The sequence below is a fragment of the Salarias fasciatus genome, chromosome 19 (genome assembly GCF_902148845.1).
Source record: "Salarias fasciatus chromosome 19, fSalaFa1.1, whole genome shotgun sequence".
In the NCBI taxonomy this organism is placed as follows: domain Eukaryota; kingdom Metazoa; phylum Chordata; class Actinopteri; order Blenniiformes; family Blenniidae; genus Salarias; species Salarias fasciatus.
This window is the reverse complement of record NC_043763.1, coordinates 9,550,131-9,569,443: the sequence shown is the minus strand read 5'-3', so window position 1 is coordinate 9,569,443 and position 19,313 is coordinate 9,550,131. Positions and strand designations below refer to the sequence as shown.

Here is a 19,313-nt window from a genome sequence, read left to right as displayed (position 1 = left end):
ATCAAAATGTTTAATGAAAAATAATTTTCTAAAAGCTTTGTGAAGGATACACATGGCTCCACAGCTGCAGGTTGCAGTTCACTATCAATGTATGAGTGCATTTCATATTAGATCTTGCATTTTACACAATAATTGTTCCAAATAATGAGCGATTATAGCCACTATGATCATAAATATAATTAAAATAAAAAAATAAAACCAAACAAAACCAACCTTCTGTAAAGATGTATGAACTTATATTAATAAATTATTTATTTAATAAAAAATCTAACAATTATTTTTTGTTATTGTTATCATCATATTTTTTTTATATCCCCTGAAAAATACACTTGGTATTCATTTTCTTTCAGGCATAACAGAGGGCATCTTGATATAAAAAGTGGGTCCTTCACCAACCCGGAAACTGAGCTCTCACATGTTATTTGTATTCACCGGTAACTCAGAGCGGATTTCACATTTGTAACGATCAGAGCAAAGTATTATTTTCCCAAAAAATATAGAAAGATGAAAGTAGTGGCATTAATAAGGTAATCGCCCCTCTTTACTCTAAACATGTATTAATTCTGTCAGCGATGTTTTGCACCGCTGCGTGGAAACACTGTTGGTTGTTGACATGCCAAATAAAGATGTGGCGTTTTTGCTTTGACCGTAATAAAGGACACAACTAACGTAATCTATTGCAGTATCTGAGAGTTAATTCGGAGCATCCTCAGTAACAAATATGCCCGTCCTTTCTGAATATTATTAACACCGTACCCCCGACATTAATGCATGTATCTGCATTATAACTCCCGTGCCTATTTCTCACACTGTGTTCCAGTGGGGGCAAAGACAGCTGCTACAACATGATGCAGTGTGTCGCTGCTGGCCATCGGATCGTCGCTCTGGCCAACCTGCGTCCTGCTCACACAGGTGAGGGAATATGCTGTGCCGATGTGGGGCAGCCAGCTGCACTTCTGTGGACTGAGAAACGAAGAACTGTACAGTAATACTTTTCTAAAGAACTTTATCTGCCTGAGCTGCATGTTGTATGATGATGTTCCTGCTTGTTGTATGATGATGTTCCTGCTTCAGGTGGGTTGTGCTTATGAACCATGTAAAGATGATGCTTTAACATCACATAGCTCTCATGTGTTATTTTGTTCTGTGCTTTTGTCAGCACACACACCAACTAAGACGAAGGGATGTTAAAAAGTATTGCAATTTAGTTACTTTGCAGATAATCTCTGTCAAAAGCAGAAGAAACTTTGCAAGAATGCTGAATTATGTTTATACCGAAGATGCATCAACACATCTTGTTTTGGGGGATACTGGTAAAACAAGAAAACTGTATTCATAACAAGGTAGCATATTTATCAAGAATGTATTCATAAACCTTTTGGCATAGCTTATTTGTACTTATCAACTTTCGTACTTACATAAGTAGACTTTTTCTTCAATTGATCATTTCTTCAAGCTCATAATTCAAGTGCATAGAACCAGACAGAATACTTCAGTGTGATTGCACATGACACAAGAAAATGTGCTTTTTAAAAATCTGACACCCTGAACAGGATAAAGTGGGATGGATGGATTTTAAAAACTGCAGCACACCGAAGTCAATCATTTATCCATGAAAAAAGTAAGAGCAAGTATCTGTACCCATATTATAAAACTAACAACTGTTAAATATACTTAATTGAGATGAAAGTATTTTACTAAAAACTCAGTCTTCTAAATCCTCTGTTAAGGGTCACATTGCTCTCCTGGAGCTGCTATCCAAGAAACGAAGGGGTTTGTATGTGTCCTCGTCAAAGTGTATTAAAGCAAGAAGACTGAGTAAATCTTACTAGCATAGAAGAAGTCACACCCTTTCTGTCACATTTGGATTGAAGAGAAATAGAAGATGTTCTTCTGTTTGGTACCATTTAAGACCACTGTTATTTTAACTATGCGTAGAAATGTTTAACTTCATCTGTGTTTTCTCACAGAGAAAACTGAAATCAAACCAATTTTTAAATACAGATTTAAAGTACGATGGCAAATTATTTGAGAAGCAGTGGGCTTGCGTAAAAACCCGTGAAATATGCATTAATGTGCCTTATTCTTCTTATTGTTATTTGTGTTTGACATCTCTCTCTGTCTGAAGTTATGTTTCATAAGTTATGCTCTGATAAAGTAGGTGCAACAGTGAACTGAGAGCTTTGTTTTGTGTATTTTTACTTTTTTTAATTATTTGTTAGTATTTGCCATATAAAACAAAGATGAGGTAGAGTTTGATAAAACGTTCGTGGTTCAGACTGTTGTATCTCTGCACCTTTTTGCTTTGAAAGTTGAATAAATGATGACTTCATACTGTTTAAATGGTGGATTTAGTTCAATAGTAAATTGTTGTATTTTAGAACGTGTTTCCTCTCAGTTGAGTCATTTCTCTCCTCTGGCAAACTAGTTGCAACACAAGCAGAAACAAACAGCACCTGCTCAGAAACATGTTTCTGTTCAGCGTTTTCAGTCTGAAAACAGATCAGATAAGCTTAAAAGCTGAAATTCCTGTACTATTTATATATTAGTCTGGCTTATTTACCAAATGTTGTTGTGTGCATTCCGAGGGTCTCGTGCAACTGTTATTTTAACGTCACTGCTTTCTTACAAAATAATAGGAACAGTAAGATCGTACATCCATATACTTCAGTGATAAATATGAATGAATTGCAGCGTCAGTGTAAAATGTCTAAAAGGTTTTCTCTTCCAGAGAATTGCTTCACTAAACTTAATCCCCTAAATGATGAATGTGTTATTGTCAGATTCAGGCTGTAACATGTTGTGCTTCGTGCCACAGATGAGTTGGACAGCTACATGTACCAGACGGTGGGCCATCAGGCCATCGAGCTGTACGCCGATGCCATGGACCTTCCTCTGTACAGACGCACCATCCAGGGCTCCAGCCTGGACACCAGCAGGAGCTACAGGCAGACGGAGGGGGACGAGGTGGAGGATCTGTATCAGCTGCTGCAGCTCGTCAAGGTAAAGTTCTTCAGTGGTTCGTCTGCTGGTTAACACTAATAAAGAATAAATCATCGTAAGCTCAAAGGTTCATCTTCTATCCTTGTTGTTATTCTAAATACAAGCAATAACAAGCTGTTGTGAAGCAGCTTTAAAATTAACTTCATTAATCCATGGAAGGAACAAACAGCATCTATTCCCACTTTAAGCTGAAGCCGTGATAAATTTGTGTTTTTGTTTTAGTTCATAGTGATACCTCTCGAAGACGATATCCAGGTCTCTCTGTGTAGCTGTGCCTTTTTTTTTTCTCTTGGTCAGATGCCTTTGTGTCCAGCATTATGACGCAGGACAATCCCTTTTAAATAGATCACAATATAAAATTATTTAAACAGGCAAAATCTGGGGTCACGGTGATGCCTTTTCATTGCATCATTTGTTTTTTTCTTTGAAATTTTAAGGAGGAAATCTGGTTATAAGTAATATTTCATCAAAGCATATGTTTTGATACCTGAATTTAATGTGTACGTTCTGGGAACATATTTCAGCATCAAAAGAAAACTTTGGTGCATCAACGTCTGCGTAACAGTGACAACTGATGCAAACCTGTTGCTTCATTCAGTGTTTAATTTAAAAGCATCGATCACATGAAACGCAGTGATTTTCAGTGTGAAAAACATCAGGAAGAACAGCAATCAACCTCTAGAGACTACTTGTTGAACGTAGAGCAAGCGATGTATGCACAAGGAAACTCGGGTACATACGAGGTAGAAACTGGCCGAGTGTATGTTTGAGTGAAGCAGCTCTCAAAGCAGCGGTGAACCTCTCTCATCTGAGCTTCATCCAGTGTGACACCGCTGACATGTTTTGCTGTGGTCTCTATAGTTTCAAAGTAACCGGATAACCCATCATGCAGTCTGTAAGAGTCCTTTTCTGTCTCGCTTCAGTCGACTTTCCATAAAAGATTAGAAAGCCATGTTAGTGTTTTCAGTCTGTCTTATTTAGTGTGTGTTAATTTTACTTTCAAAGTGGATTGAGTTTTCCTTTTTTTCAATGTCACTAAAAAAAACTCGTGCGCCTGTTGTATCAGTTAATCAAACTTTTATGTGCAAAGTTTGAGAGAGGTGCCCTTGAACAATGGCTTCACAGGGGGGGAAAAAAATCCATTCTTTTTTTTTTTATCTCACTTGACAGAAGATCAGATGCAAAAATTAATCACCAAATTAATATTTCATCAAATACCACTTTTGCCAGGACGCTGAGGAAATATTCATTTGATGCCAAATTATGTATGAGACCTCGGTGGTCTGATGTGGTGCGGGTGGCTGACTGACAGGTTAGAGATAACTGCGTGTGTGTGTGTGTTTAACACACCGCTGGCACCGCCTGCCTACCTGACCGCCTGCAGCCATGAGGAAGCGACCCGGACACACACTTCAACAGCAAAAGTTCTCCCCGCTGTCAGCGGGAACACGGCGCAGGATCGAACCTGGGTAGCACTTGTGCCCCTCTGTGCCCTGACAAAACCTCTTATTTTCTCTGGAAGCATCAAAATCCAAGTTTTTTTTTTTTTTTTTTTTAATGGGACAATAGGTTGGATTTGCTGCTGAAGTGGAACTTTGCTTGATGTGGCGGTAAATGAGAGCGCGGTTCGGGTATGCACAGTCCCTCCTGCAGCTGTATGCGGAGACATGTTCATCTGGAGCCGACGACCGCTCCAGGGCCCGTGCATGTCCACACACCGCCTGAGTGGCAGGGGCCAGTCGTCCCGCCTCGGGGCATTTCGCGCCCTTTACCTGACTTTCTTTGCCGTTTTCCTGTTGGAAATCTTCAGCTCGACTAGAAACCTCGGTGTCTTGTTTTGTCTGTGTTATGGTTTGAAAAGTACACGGAGTCATTCACATTTGTGAGTTTTTAGAGGATTTACAGCTGAGCAGCAGGCATTTCTTCAGCATGATGCAATATAGCATCTCTGCCTGTGGTCAGGGCTCTAATTGCAAAAGGCTGCTAATTTCCTATTTCCAGGGCTTCTCTGCTCTGACCTCCCCAGTCAGACAGGCCATAGATCAGGGCGGCCGGTCTCCCATGGGGCCCTCTCAAGGCCAGCAGACCTCCAGTCATCTCTCCGTTTACCTTTTTTCACCGTCATCAACAGACCTTCACTATAAACAACGAGCTTCCTCTCCAGCTCACTGAGTGATGGTAACCGTAGGAGTTTTTTTTTTTTTTTAATCTAAAATTTCAAGTAACCACTATTTGTAGTTGTTTTCTGACCTCCTCACTAATTGATAGGTTGACTAACTTGTACCATTTGTTCGGCATTATGAAAGTTGGTAAATTCAAATTGTGCCACACTGTGTCAGTCCCCATCACGCCCAGTCAAGTTAAATTATTTAACTTAAATATGCTCTTTTTTTTATTCCTAAAAAAAAATAAATAAAGGTAAATAAATAAAAAAAACATTCCCTTTAAAGTTTGTGGTGTTGTTGATTAGTGAAGGGAGGTGATAAAGAAGGGAGAAAGACGGAGAGTGAAAAATAAAACACCTCTTTTGATAATGAGCTGTTAAATCACCATTGCTGGAAAAAGAACTGTTTTATGCATCCTGTTTGGAAAGTGTGATATTTTGAAGGATTCTTTGTAGCAGTTTGAATTAATTAGAAGTTACAAGATTATATTTGGCAAATGACACTTGAGCATAGATGAAAGATTTTTTTTTTCCTTCTCCCCCCTCAGATCCAAAGTTGATGAGTTTTAAGTGGATATTGGTCCCTCCTCCTCCTGCAGCGGGCTTCCTAGCATGAGCCAACAGTGCCATCTATGGATCGCTCCCATGAGCTGACGAGCCGAGCGTGCTCTGCACACTTTGGCCTCAGAGAATGTTTGAAGCCATTGAGAAGATTCAAAGGAAGAGATCATATTCTTCAGAACTATTGTTGATAGAAGGCGGAGGGGGGGTACAAAAAAAAATGTCCAATTATATCAGAAAAAAATGAGGCTCTCCATTCACTGGCGGTCGTGATAATGGGGGAATGACAATGTGGCCCTATCCTCAGCTCCTCTGCTCTCATCGCCGGCCGCCTCCCTTTGAAGTCTGTAACCTGATAGACATGCAAGCCACACCGTTCCCTGTCCCATCCTGCTCGGTGCTGATCTTTGAACCCGCTCTTTGAGAGAGAGGAATAACAGTCCTGGCGGGGCACGTTTGGACATCTATAGCTTAAGGCTACATATATTCATAGAAAAGATGACATCTCTGTGTCCTCTGCCAGGATTCACAACAAAATCAGAGCACCGACGTCCCAAAAAGAAGCGGCTTATACGTTAATGCGAGTTCTATTCCTTAAAAGAATAAAAATAAATTGTATCCCTGTGTATATATTGGATTGTGTGTCCATGCTTCATTTTGTGTTGGGTCCGCTTCTCAGTTGTGATCTGCTCCAATGTGTGATACAGATCAACAGTGTCAGTCACCCCGAGCTGCAGCGCCAGTCCCCCCCGAAGGCCAGCAAAACCCCTCATATTAGTCATATCACATCCCTCAAGTCCTTTATCCTTCTCTCTGCGCTCTGTGACCTGACACAGTGGCTCTTTATGCCCCGTGACCCTGCTGCTGTGTGTGTGTGTGTGTGTGTGTGCGCGTGTCTTTGCTGGTCCATGCATGCACACTTGTGTGTTCAAGGTCAGGTCAAACTGGGCCTCCGTTACATGATAACAGGTCTATCTCTGTTCTCCTCACACACCTCTGCCTCGCTCTTCTCCCCTCCAGCAAACCTTCTTTCCACACCGGTGAGGATGCATCACTGCTCTCATTCGTTTGCCCCTCTTTTCCTCTCTCTCATCTGCAAATCAATCGATCCTAATAGTCATGGGTCTTTCTTTGTGGTTTCGTGTTGAGGAAACACTTTTACAGAGCGTGTGAGTTTTGGAGCGGCGCAACTGCAGCGTCAGTCTCTCGCTGCAGGGATACACGGTATATAAAAAGAAAATGACTGTATTGCGAGCAACTCTACAACCTTTGAGCTGATGAATAAAGACAAAGACATTTAAGCTCATTAGAGTGATGAGGAACAATAGATGATATCTATGCACATGTTCTATTCTGCCAGCTCTAATTAGCAGCACTGTAACGTCTCTGTCACACTGCGACTCGGCTATGAGAACGATGGAAATGCTACTTTCAAATCTAATTTCCTATCCTGTAATACATTCAACTTTCCTTAAAGACTGAGGTTTTTTTAATCTTTTTTTATTTTTCATCGTTCATTTAGCATCTAACACCTGTATGTTTTTTTTGTTGTTTTCAGTTGTTTTCTTGCAAAATCGAGCAGAGACGTTTTGGGACGTTTCGCCATTTTGGATGAAAAAGGATCATCCTTTCCTCGAGCTCGCCCACACTCTTCCCCCCCAATCTGCTGTATTTCCTGACCTTCATTACAGAGAAAACCCCTCCTCATCCTCATCCTCAGCCACTTCTGCGCCATTATCGACACGAGCAGACGAGACCGGGGCCCTCAGAGATAGCAGAGACACTCTGTCCACGGGTCCGACTCTCCCCTCGCTCGCCCCTTCTTCCTTTTTCTTCTGCTGGCGTGGTTGTCTCTCCATTGTGTTGTTGTCGTCGCACTTTCATCCGGACGCCTCAGAAGCTCGGCACCGCCGTGTTGCCAGAGCCCTGACGGAGGCGCATCCTGCTGCGAGGAAAGAAGGGAAGAAGGAGCAGGAGAGATGAGAAGGAAAGGAACAGAGAGGAGGAGGAGGAGGAGGAGGAGGAGGAGGAGGCTGGCTGGCAGGCAGATGGAGGAATCTCCAGTCAAACCAGGAGCTCTGTTGTATTGATTAGGCTGCTGAGGTGTTGTGAGACAAGATGTTGAGGAGGGGTGTGAACTACGAAGGGGGGGGGTAGGAGGGAGGGGGGGGTCAAAATCAAACACGCAGCCCTTCTCTGATTACCGGCATGGTGCCGCATTAGACGTACATCGGGGGCTCAACAGGAAAATGGATTTCTTTAAAAAGCTGCTTAATACATAAATCATGACCTCTGGGGTCACAGCGAGGGTTTAGAAGATCAGATCAATAACAAAGCTAATGCAGGCTTGTTGTAGCCGGGCTGCGGCGCAGAGAGACCTCTAAATGGTGTTATTGGAAGTAGCTTACAAGCAGTTAAAGGCCAATGGACTTCTGTGGAAAGTTCCTTTCATTATATTCCAGCAAAGTTTACGAAGCCTTAAGAATATACAGCAGGTACAGGGCTCCTCAGACAGCTGTCGCTCCGCGTTGCTCTCTGCGCGATCGCCATTGTTATCTTTTCCTCTGGCCTGAGATGCTTGTATTTATGTTGCTGGACACGGTGGCAGTGGGGCTGAGATTGCATGCTTGTTTTGCACATGAGGAAGGACAGCATTAGCGCCGAGATAATGGCACTGTGCATTGTTCGCTTGGCCGTGTGGAAGTGGTGGGACAGGATCTATTAGACGCAGGCCCATTTCCCACCAACTGACGCTAGCAGTCCCCACAAACATTAGATAAAGGACCCGAGCCTCCAGCCTTTGTAATTTGTTTGTATTTTTCTGCTTAATGTACTTTGCTCAATCTTGTTTAGCGATGATGGAAACTGATAGCCTTATCTTGCCCTGCCAAGGGCATGAACCACTCCAAACTGCTCGGTTGAACAATGTTTCAATGAAGAACGTGTGTGTTTACGGTCCGTCTCTCTGCTTTCGTTTTGATGCTGAATGAATTGTATGTGCATCTCGGGTGATTTGCATTTAAGCTATTGCCCAATATATTTTGTTATGCACCGAAGTAAAAACACCATTATGCAGAGTTTATTCCCATAATTTCTGTCCTTTGATTGTGTGTTTATAGAAGAACTGGAAGGAAAAATTATTTTCGTCTTGGCAAAATCATTTAAAGTGTTTTTGTTTTGTTTGCTTTCTGTTTTTCTTTTCTTCGTGGTGCCAAAACTACTAATCTTTATATCTGGATTGATTTTATTATATTTTCTTTAATGTGTCCTGTACTTGATTGAAGAACTCAAATTTTATTATAGTTTGAATATTTAATTTTAGATGTATTTGGCTCCCGCAGGCTGGAACCGGACCTGGTGACGTGTGTCCGCTGTAGTGGACATGCTCAGCTTTCTCTCATTTCTCTTCTGAGCTACTCAACTCTATATTGCCCCTAAGAAAAGATGCCGACCCAGACTTCAATATAAATGAAAGAGTTCCCTGTGTTTACTGAGCAGGCAAAGTTTTGGTCTCCCCTATGATCTTTGGTTCGGCCCACAAGGGGGTCCCTGACTCCAAATGTTTCGTCGGACTACTGGACTGCAAACAAAATGAAAAACGTCATTTTAATTTCTCCCTCACAGTTATTGCTCGGGCCCGTCGTTGGTCTCTCAAAACCATCGCAAAATCTAAACCTAGAAAAAACACAAGCCGTCGAAGAGATTGAACTTGTAATAACATTTTTCAAACCGACCAGAATCAACAACAAGTCCGGCCGCCTCCCCGAGAAAAGACAGGAAAAGTGTGAAGTCTTTCAACTCCCTGCCATTCATCCACTCAGAAATTAAGAGGGCTTTTATGTTTTGTTTTGTGAACCGTTCCCCCTCAAGAAATATTTTGCGGCCGGCCCCATCACCTCCCGCAGCTAAAGTCATAACCAGGCGTAGAAAAACACTGTCTGCTGTCTGGAGGAGTAGGTTAAACCAGCATCACTACCATACTTTCCTCAAGTCTCGCTCTCTCTTTGGCGGTGGAGGATGGAGGACGAGAGAGAGCCTGGAACCTGACCTCACCAGAAAAAACATTTACATTTTGGAGTGTGTGTGTGCGTACGGATGGCGGACATCATCAGTACATGCGCTCGCATGTGGACTGGGTGCTCGTTCTGGGTCGTAAAAAAGCGGCCAACATAGTTGAGCTCTCTGCGGCATAAGCTCCGCTCTTTGATTCCGCTCCTCTCGCTCTCCGAGAGCAGCTTCCTGTTTCAGACACTCAAAGACTCTTACCTCAGCCTAATGGGAATGCTGCAATGACAGAGCTGGGACTATTAGGATTTCAGATATTACTGATGCTTTAAAAAAAAAAAAAAAAGGCTTGAATGTTTGGAGGGAGTTACACAATGTCTTTCTGGCTCAAAAATCCCCAAAACAGTTCTTCAGCTGAAGGTCAAGACACGCAGTGACTGTTTGACTGATGTCAAGAGAAATAATAAAATGTTGCATTTTTAAGACTGATTCATAGCTGAAGTCAGTTGCCTGAATTGCAGGTATTCATGAACATTCACAGCATCGATAAACAACCTCATGTCCTTCTGCCGCTTCCCGGCATTTAGTTTTCCGTGTGTGTGTGTGTGTGTGTGTGTGTGTGTGTGTGTGTGTGTGTGTGTGTGTGTGTGTGTGTGTGTGTGTGTGTCGATATGGAAAAGCCTCCTTGTCCTTGGCCCGCTGAAACTCCTGCTTGCTTTGGCGAAGGCCCTCTCCCTCCCCGTCTGACAACTGGCTGGCTCTGTGTTTACGTAACCATATATATCTGAGAGGAAACCCGTGAAACGTTAATCTCCCTACTTTTTAACCCTGATGAATTTCTACGTTTTCCAGCTGTGCGGCGTGGCATATTTATGCTCAGGCTCTATTGCTGAAAACAGTTCTGTCATTGTAAATGAATCGCTATCCAAGACTACAGTGCATGTGTGTGTGTGTGTGTGTGTTTAAACTTGAGGCTATGAAGCTGCACTGGTGAATAGCTGCAGTCGGGCCTCAGTGGATGAAACCAGTTTCTTTTTAGGGTTTATTTTTTTCCCCTCTGGACTCTAATCAGTGCATACTAACCCGTCACTCATCGCTATTCTCCTGCCTGATAAGTGTGGCTCAGTCATCGCGTTGAGGAGACGGTGTGTCATGTCATATCCTGCGCCGGCCGCTCACACCTGCACCGCGGCCTCGGCGGAGGGCGACGCTCGCCCCTCGCGGGTCTGCGTCGTCTCAGGAACCGGTCGGGGGCATTGAGGTTCGCGAGCAGCTGGCTCCGCAAGAACTTTGTTTTTCTTGCTTCCACTACTCCGTTACGGCCGAGGACTGACACGTGTTGACTCATCTCGCCAGCCCGTCCACAAGCACAAAAGGGAAGAGGCCGTCTTTCAACAGCTGCTTCAAACACGCAGCCCGACCAATTTACCGACGGGAATGTCTCTGAAAGCCTTTCAGAGCAAGATTTTGACCGCTGTTTGTTTAACAAAGACATTCCCTAAGCCTGCATGTCATTTTGTTGCTTTGTTTTGATGGATCAGACATAGAACATGGTGTTTCTACCTCAGTTTATACTATGTAAGCAGATTATAACTTTGCAAACAACGAGTGAAATCCAGAAAATGATAATGGTTCCAATCCTTCATCTTGCCCACATGCATCCGCACCCGATCGCTTCTTTACCAAGTGTGAGAGTCACCTTGGAGTGTACCTGCATACGGGGAATGATAATGAGGAAGCTGATTTACAACAAATAAGCAGTGTCTCCTCCTACTAAGCTCGCGCTAAGCTTCCTGTCAGTTTGGCACGTCTGAGCTGTCAGGACAGCCCAGCACGCCCCGGGACTCTGTCCGCATTACATTAAACACAATCGCTTGACCCCAGCAGGGCCCCGTTGCATCTACCACATCTACTTGAGCTCTTACAACATGGTCCAACCCCCTCCTCCTCCTCCACCTCCTCCTCCTCCTCCTCCTCCTCCTCCTCCTCCTCCTCCCACCATGAAGGGAAACATGGCAAGAACAATCCCATTACGTTACAAGAGAGCTGATCTAATGCGGAGAACATTAAAACCATGTTGCATCCGGTCGCTTATTTGATGGACCTGGGAGGAGATGGATGAAGGGGAGGGAAGACGGACACGAGAGGGAATGCTGAAGAGGAGGGGGACGGGATCCGAGGCCGCGGGGTCACATGCGGTGACGCCGTGACAAAGTGATTGCGGCAATAGACAGCATGTGATGGTACCCCGGTGCCCTTGAGCAAGCTGTCATTGGAAGCACTTTAATTAATTTTCCCACCTCCCCAGTATCGCAGAGGAGCCGGGAATTTTAAAGCGGCGTTCATGTCGTCAACCTGATAAAAGCAGGAGTTTTCAAAGGAAATGTGTGACTTCGTGTGTGTAACAGCTCCGGTCTGTGTTTACTGGACTCCTGGTGTCAGAGCAGACCGGAGGAGGCATTTCGGAAACCCACCATTTTGCAAAATGGGCCTTTGTATTGTTAGGGTGTATAATTAAGACCTCATTTTGACAGCCATTGAGAACGACTTAATGAGGGTTCTGATGTATTCCATATGAATTTGAATATTGAATTTTTAATATTTTATGGATTTCTAATTGCCTTTGGTTGCTGATAATGGCTCCGACTGCGGAATATTACCCTGACTAAATATGTGGCATGGGTAAGTACCTTCAAAAGTGAGAGCTGATAAAATAGGCGCATTCTCAAGTTCAAGTTGCTTGCCTGCTGATTTCCATGTATGTATCAGCGGGACTGAGACATATCTTGACTGAAGGCATGTCTGTGACTGTGAATACATTCGAAGCAGTCTTTTACCCCCTTACTAAGATGAATGTATATATAATTACAAAGTATATCACGCACGCTACCTTGATATAGAGTTTAATGGCCGTATCGTTTCTTTGTGGAGCATGTCTGCTGGCCTTAATCTTCTCCACAGTTGACATCTTAATAACTCAGCCCTCTCCATCCATTTCCACGGGAGACATCCGGATGTGGGGGAAGGATTAGTTTAATGAATTTGACAATTAGTAACAGAAGTTAATGACTGCATGGGGCTAAGTACCCTGATGGACATGGCTGGGGGGACTGAGGACTTCCATTGCTCTGGGCCATAGATCCTCATTAATAGTGTTTCTGCCTGCCGGAGAGTCCGGGGGAAGCCAGTCCAGGCCTTTGTTTAGTCTGCCTCTGACAGGACTGCGACGAGGGGGGGCTGCACTGTTGCACGCTGCCGTGCCAGAATTAGTCCCGCTCCGGGCATGAGTTAATGCCGGGCCCCGGGTCCTGGATCAGGTGAGGCTTCCTTTAATGAACAGGGGTCATTAAAATGTTGAAAAAAAAGAGAAGTGACACGGGAGTCGGGGCCAGGGAGGAAAGCTCTTTCTTCACATCCTCTGCCAACATTGGTGAAGAAAGAAAAGTGGACAGTGGGTCACCGACCTCCTCACGACCTCTGCCTTGATTTACAATTATGTTACCAAGATCCCACCTCCAATGCAGTCAAAACATCGTTTAGCCAGATAGCGCTCATAAAGGTTTTATTATTATTTATTATTATACTGGGCTTCATGAGCTACCTAGTCACTTTTTCACATATTTCCACTATAAACTATTTTGATAAATTTTTCAGCCACTATAAAATCAAAGTTTGTGTTTTTTATGGCATCATGAATACACATCGAACAATTCCCATAACATCCCCCCGCTCCGATTTATATGTGCGTATGTCCCTTCTTCGCCGTAATTTATCCCACCTTCTCCCATAGAGGATGAGAAAGTATGGCGAGAATTTGTGAAATCGCATCCAGCTGCCCCCTCATTCCTGCCTGTCTCCCGGTGATAGCTATAATGGCGACAAAAACATCAACCATATCCAAAAATAATCGTTTCCCAAAGCTTTGGCCAAACGGTCTGGTAGCTCGACTCCAGTGAGAACAAGGGGACGTGTGAGAAGTTTGTTAGTGTGTGTGTGTGTGTGTGTGTAAAAGGCTGTATGATGGGATGTAAAAAAGAGAAAAGCGCTTTTAATTAGTCGAGACAGAGTCGAACCTCGACGGTCCAAGGTGCTGACAACAGAGAGAAAAGGGATGGAGGGAGACACAGAGACCGAAATGTTAAGACAAAGCTGTTGTTTGTTGTTGCTCTGATGCTCCGATCTGCTGTCAGGTCCTGCCAAGTTTCAAGCCAAGAGACCAAATTGGTGCTGATGCATCGTACTCCTTCAAAACTCCCCGACTCCTCTTCCTCTGCGTCTCCCCTCATCCCACTCTTTACCTCCTAATTTGCCTCTTTAGGGAGTGACACTTGCATTTAGGGAAAAGGTTATCATTGCATTAGAATAGAGTGTTGGCCTTGAGGCTTACCTAGAATTACATGACACTGCCTGCAGCCTCCTGCGCTCTGTGCTGGACTGAAATGTTATCAGTCCGACTTAATTACTGTCACCGGGCAGCAGAACTTACTGTAACCTGCATTCCAGCGTTTGGACACGTTTAAGAGATATTAAAGCTCCGGCGCTGAATCTCTACTGAACATCTCTTGGTGTTTAACTTCAGGTCAAAGAGATAAATTGTGGTTGTGTATTTGTCTGTGTGTGTTTAGCTTCTGCCTTAAACCGCGCAGCTTTGGCAGCACCACCGTCACACACACACAAATACACACACAAACACAGTGCACATCCGTTATCTGATTAGCTGGCACGGCTATGTTTGTGTGTGTGTGTGTGTGTGTGTGTAAGAAGCACAGTGCATTGCAGCTCAGCATCAGGCCCCAGGCAGGGCATGGATTTCATTTAGGAAAGTATCAAAGGTTTACACGCTGTTCGCTTTAATCAGCATGTTTATCAGGCAGAGAAAAATTGCAGGAAGGGACCACAGGGAGAAGGAGGGGGTTGGGGGGGGGTTATCTTAAGGACCAGTAGCCAGGGAAATTGATAATGGCTACAAGGTAATTTACTGGAGACTTGGGCATCCCTCCACTGCTCCTACCCTCGCCTCTCCTTCTAATTACAGCCCATGTAATGTTCTAATGAATCTGCAGGTGTGTGCGGGCGGAGGTGGGGATGGAAGTTGTGCATTCTTGTCTAAGTGTGCTTGTGCACCAGCAGGCAGCCGCAGCGTGCGCGTGTTTGCGTGCGTGTCACTCCGGATCGAGGCTGTTTCGGTGGAAGAAGATTGAGCGCATCTCAAGGCATCTCTCGAGTGCACCGTCGTCTCACTGTCTCTGAAATATGAATATGATATGAAAAGCAATTAGATTAGCCCTCAGCAATATTAAAGATACACGCCACTCACGGGCGCAAAGTTCCGCCGATGCTTCAAGTTGTCAGCGCGCTTCCATCTTCCCGAGCGGGGCGTGCCGGGCGCTCTCATCTCCGGCTGATAAGGTCCAGCGGCCGCCTTTGGTGGCGCCCACGCCGCCTCCAGTCACATGCGCGTAAACACACACACGTTCACTCACGCCGCCATGTACGCGAAAACCTCCGGGGGATATGGGCTGGACCGTAAAGGCCTTGTGCGACCAGAGTGTAAACATCCCCACAGGACTGTGGTGCGTTGAAAGGAAAAACTGTCAGGAATTTGCTTTCTTTGCCTCTTCTGCCGTGTGTGTGTGTGTGTGTGTGCGTGTGTTTTTGCACGCATGTTTACATGTGTCTGTGTGGTTTTGGTCACACGACACTTTGGGGTATCATTTTAGGTTTCGAGAGGATTTTTTTGGCCTCCCAACGCCGTGACGTCATGTTGCCGTGACTGTGTATCTTTGGGGTTAAGTCGCCTCAGTTTTTTTTTTTTTTTTTCCCCCCGTCTCCTCACAGGAAAAGGAGGGTGTCGAGGCGGTGTCGGCAGGGGCCATTCTCTCCGATTACCAGAGGGTCCGTGTGGAAAACGTGTAAGTCAAACACACAAACTCTTCATGCAGTGCTGACTCTCTATCTAAAGCGGACACGCCCACAGCGTCCAGGCCTCTGAACTCAAATGACGCACAGTCTGTGGTTCAGCGCAGGAAAAGAGTACATCCTCTGTAGTCTGTGTGTTCCAAACTTGGACTCGGTTTTGTTGGCATACATGTACGCGCACACATAGCGTTTTGTTTCGTGTTTATTCCATACTATTTATGTTGGCTCAGATTTTTAGGATGTGGCTCGGCTTTTTATGAAGCGATGATTTTTCCTAAAAGGGACAAAATTGATTGTTTCTTAACTGTCGTGGGATTTTGTTGAGATGAAAAGAAGGAAAAAAAAGACCATTTGCATTGAGAATGTTCTACTTACTCAATACTTTAACTTTCCAAGACTAGACACTGAGATGAACTTGATTCGCTCTTATTAACAAACCCTGCTGTCAGTCAACTGTTGTTTTTTCCCAGACACACACATGCACTTCAACATCTCAGACACTTTTTTTGAGCTCTAGCCATCGGTGTGCAGACAGTTTGGCTCCAGTTACCTGCTGTGGGAATATGTGTTTCACCCAAGTTTACATGACAGACAAGCCACAGCTTAAAATGCAGGGTTTTTTTTGTGCGTTTGTCTTCGCTTTGAATGGAGCCGCTGGCTGCGGCGGCAGGTGAGAGCATGTGGGCCTATCAGGGAGGTAACTTTCCCGCCAAGAGAAGAGACGCACGGCCAAAGCGAGCTTTGAAGTTGTTGTGGAGTTGGCAGATTTTCAGCCTTAACCACTCCGCATCCTTTTCACCTGCACCCCAGATGTCTGCGGCTCGGTCTGCAGCCTCTGGCCTACCTGTGGCGCCGAGACCAGGGGTCCCTGCTCGCCGAGATGATAGCAGCTGACCTGCATGCTATTCTCATCAAAGTCGCCGCCTTTGGTGAGTTGGTCTCCCACTCCTTTGTGTCTCCGCTAAAAGTCTCAAAATGACCCCCTTTCTGATCCTCACCTTGCTGTTTTTTTCAACATCCTCAACATGCTTATCGGTTATCCGTCGGTGTGGGATTCAAAGGGACAAAATTTGGATAAGTGAGGCGAACGTCTGAGTAACCGGTGAGAAAATGAGAGACAAGCGGAGTTAATGCCCCGATCATTAATCTCTGGCTTAGCGGTGGTGTTGAGACTTGTGCCAGCGGCAAAGGTATTGAAGCAGAGAACAATATGAAAAGATAAGGAGCACGGGAGGGGAGGAGGTGTGAGGCGAGTGCGCGGTGTGGCGTCGGGGAGGGCGGGGGTGGCAGTTGAGGAATAATCACAGGTGATTGCCCCGCACATTAATGCAAGCTGTCAATAAAGTGACGCACGCTCCCCGTTGTGCGTGCGAGACGCGGTTTTGCATAGCTCGGAACACATGGTCCGTGAAGCCGAGATTAAAATCTGGTATCTCTCATTCACATTTTTCAACTGCTTCAGCACTGAGAGAGGTTAATGTGGTGTCACCTGCTTTCTAGCTGCCTGTTTTGGAGCCCGAGGACAGGAAGATCAGATTACTGAATAACAGGAGAGACTTGGAAAAGAAGAAAAAAAAAAAAGTTTTCTTTTCTCTTCTCACTGATACATAATGTTAAGATCTCTACCTGTTTCTACTTGACGTGCAGCCGGATCCTCTCGGTGCCGGTGATAAATGATAATTATGGCTACAAATGGTTCTTTTTGCTCTCGAACTACTCGCGGCGATACATCATCTTGTAGACGCTGTTTATGTGCTGTTAAGTGCTTGTTGTCACCTTTGCAAGCAATCAGTCGAAAAGGGGTCCGCGCCTGACGGATGACCCGCACAGATGAGCTGGGGATATTCAGCGAATCTTTCAGCGCTTCTCAAATAACCTTTTCTTGAATGCACTTGTCAAGTCATTTGTCTTCGGTACTCTATGCTCTGAAACCATTCGTCATCTTTAGTGGATTTAATGAAGGACGTTTTGAATATAAGTAACACGGCTTGTCAGATGCCCATCACATGCGAGATGATGTAACCGTTTATTTAATTATTTTAATGTGAAATAATATATCATACTTAGTATTTCGGTTTTTTCTGATCAGAATAACTGCATTTTTTGAACTTTTTTTTGTTGTTGTAACAATTCTTCTTTAATCAGATGAACAGGCACTCGTGAGATGAGCGGCAAATCAGCTATTTATGCATTTTAAGTATATTTAAAATGTTCTCTGGCTAAGCCAGACAGCTTCAATTTGAGCTTTTTCCACCACTGGTTGATAAAAATGAGATATCTGATCGGCACCTGTCGTGCAGAGAGACCATCGAAATGAAATCCCACATTTCAACAGTCTGGGAACACAAACTCCAAGATGACGATAGAGGATAACAATATGAATTTCAATAAATACAAACATGTAGATGATGGTAATGTCTTCATACACTTGGAGATTTGTTCTTCTATCCCTTTACTTCTTATGGAAAGTTTATCGTACTTGTAATCAGATGAAATTGATGTTTGTATTTCTTATTAATTGATCTGTCATGATGCCAAATTAACCCTCTGGAAATAACACAGACGTCAAGAAAGCGCCCTACTTCGGAGACCTCAGTCACCCTCTAACCCCGCCGCTGCCGTCAAGCTCTCTACTCCAAACAAAACTCTGTCTAAAAGCAAATTCTCCACATTTTTTGGAAGATTATAATTAGAAAGGAAAACCACCCCGGGTCTCTTGGAGTGTGTGCCTTGGCCTCCCACTGTAGGTGTTTGTGCGAGTATGAGTGCATCTGTGTTTTGGCTACAGGTAAAAAAAGAAAAGATCTTATCAGGCCTGACTTCTCACCTGTCCCAAGGCGGTGGTAATTAGAAAGGAGAGAATTGAATAGGGGTGCGAGCGCCGGAGGCGTTTTAGGCAGCACTCATATAATTGCAGCTTTGGTTGGGAGCAGGTCTGAGCAGCGAGGTGTGCTGTTTGGGGGAGATTGGGTGACAGGAGGGGCGTACCTGCCGGCTTCGGCTGTTTGCCCGCGTGTTTGTGTGCGCAAAAAGGGAGCAGGGGAAAGAGATTTAGAGGGATTTACTCGCGCAGACCCCGAGAGGAGTAAAAAACAACTTTCACAGGGTAAAGGTTAAGTCTGCGTCTGAAAAGCCAGCCAACCACGAGAGCTCATGATATATCATGGTGGAATAAAGTGCTGGACATTCAGATTTTTTTTTTTTCCTCTTCTCACTGGTGGATCTTTCCCTCTTTCTCCTTCTTTCAAACAGTTGTTTCACTCGGTGGCAAATCCCTGGGATAAAAGACAGCTGTCCAAAGGCAGGACGGTCCTAAGCGCTCATTTGTGTGCCGATAGCTGCTCAAGACCGCATAAGAGAGAAAAGACGATTTTAGTCTTTGAAGATGTCAAATTGCACGTAGTGAAGTGAGTTCAACTACCTGAGTTTAAGCCTGTGAATGTCACGGAGGAGGAAAAAAAAAGCGTCTAATTAGCCAAAAAGGCTTTTCTCTCAGAGGGGAATGTGCATTTTTGTCTCCTTATAATGCAATATCTCTGGAGCTAAGCGTGGTAATTGGCAATTCTAAAAGCTAGCATTAAAAATTCATGTAATTAGTTAATTGATTGATTAGTGCAGGTGGGTATCAGGGCACAGGTCCAGCGGTTAATTGGTCCTCGGC

The 19,313-nt window shown here is 44.4% G+C and overlaps 1 protein-coding gene across 1 annotated transcript in view; it reads left to right on the top strand.

The window, feature by feature from the left end:
* The first annotated feature begins 477 nt into the window (after positions 1 to 477).
* dph6 (diphthamine biosynthesis 6) overlaps positions 478 to 19,313 on the top strand; it is a 56,660-nt gene continuing 37,824 nt past the window's right edge. Inside the window, exons 1-5 of the mRNA XM_030117591.1 lie at positions 478 to 527; positions 821 to 912; positions 2,819 to 3,003; positions 15,572 to 15,645; positions 16,463 to 16,581. Of these exons, the coding sequence (XP_029973451.1) occupies positions 505 to 527; positions 821 to 912; positions 2,819 to 3,003; positions 15,572 to 15,645; positions 16,463 to 16,581 (493 nt within the window). The 5' untranslated portion in view covers positions 478 to 504. The remainder of the gene's footprint in view (positions 528 to 820; positions 913 to 2,818; positions 3,004 to 15,571; positions 15,646 to 16,462; positions 16,582 to 19,313) is intronic.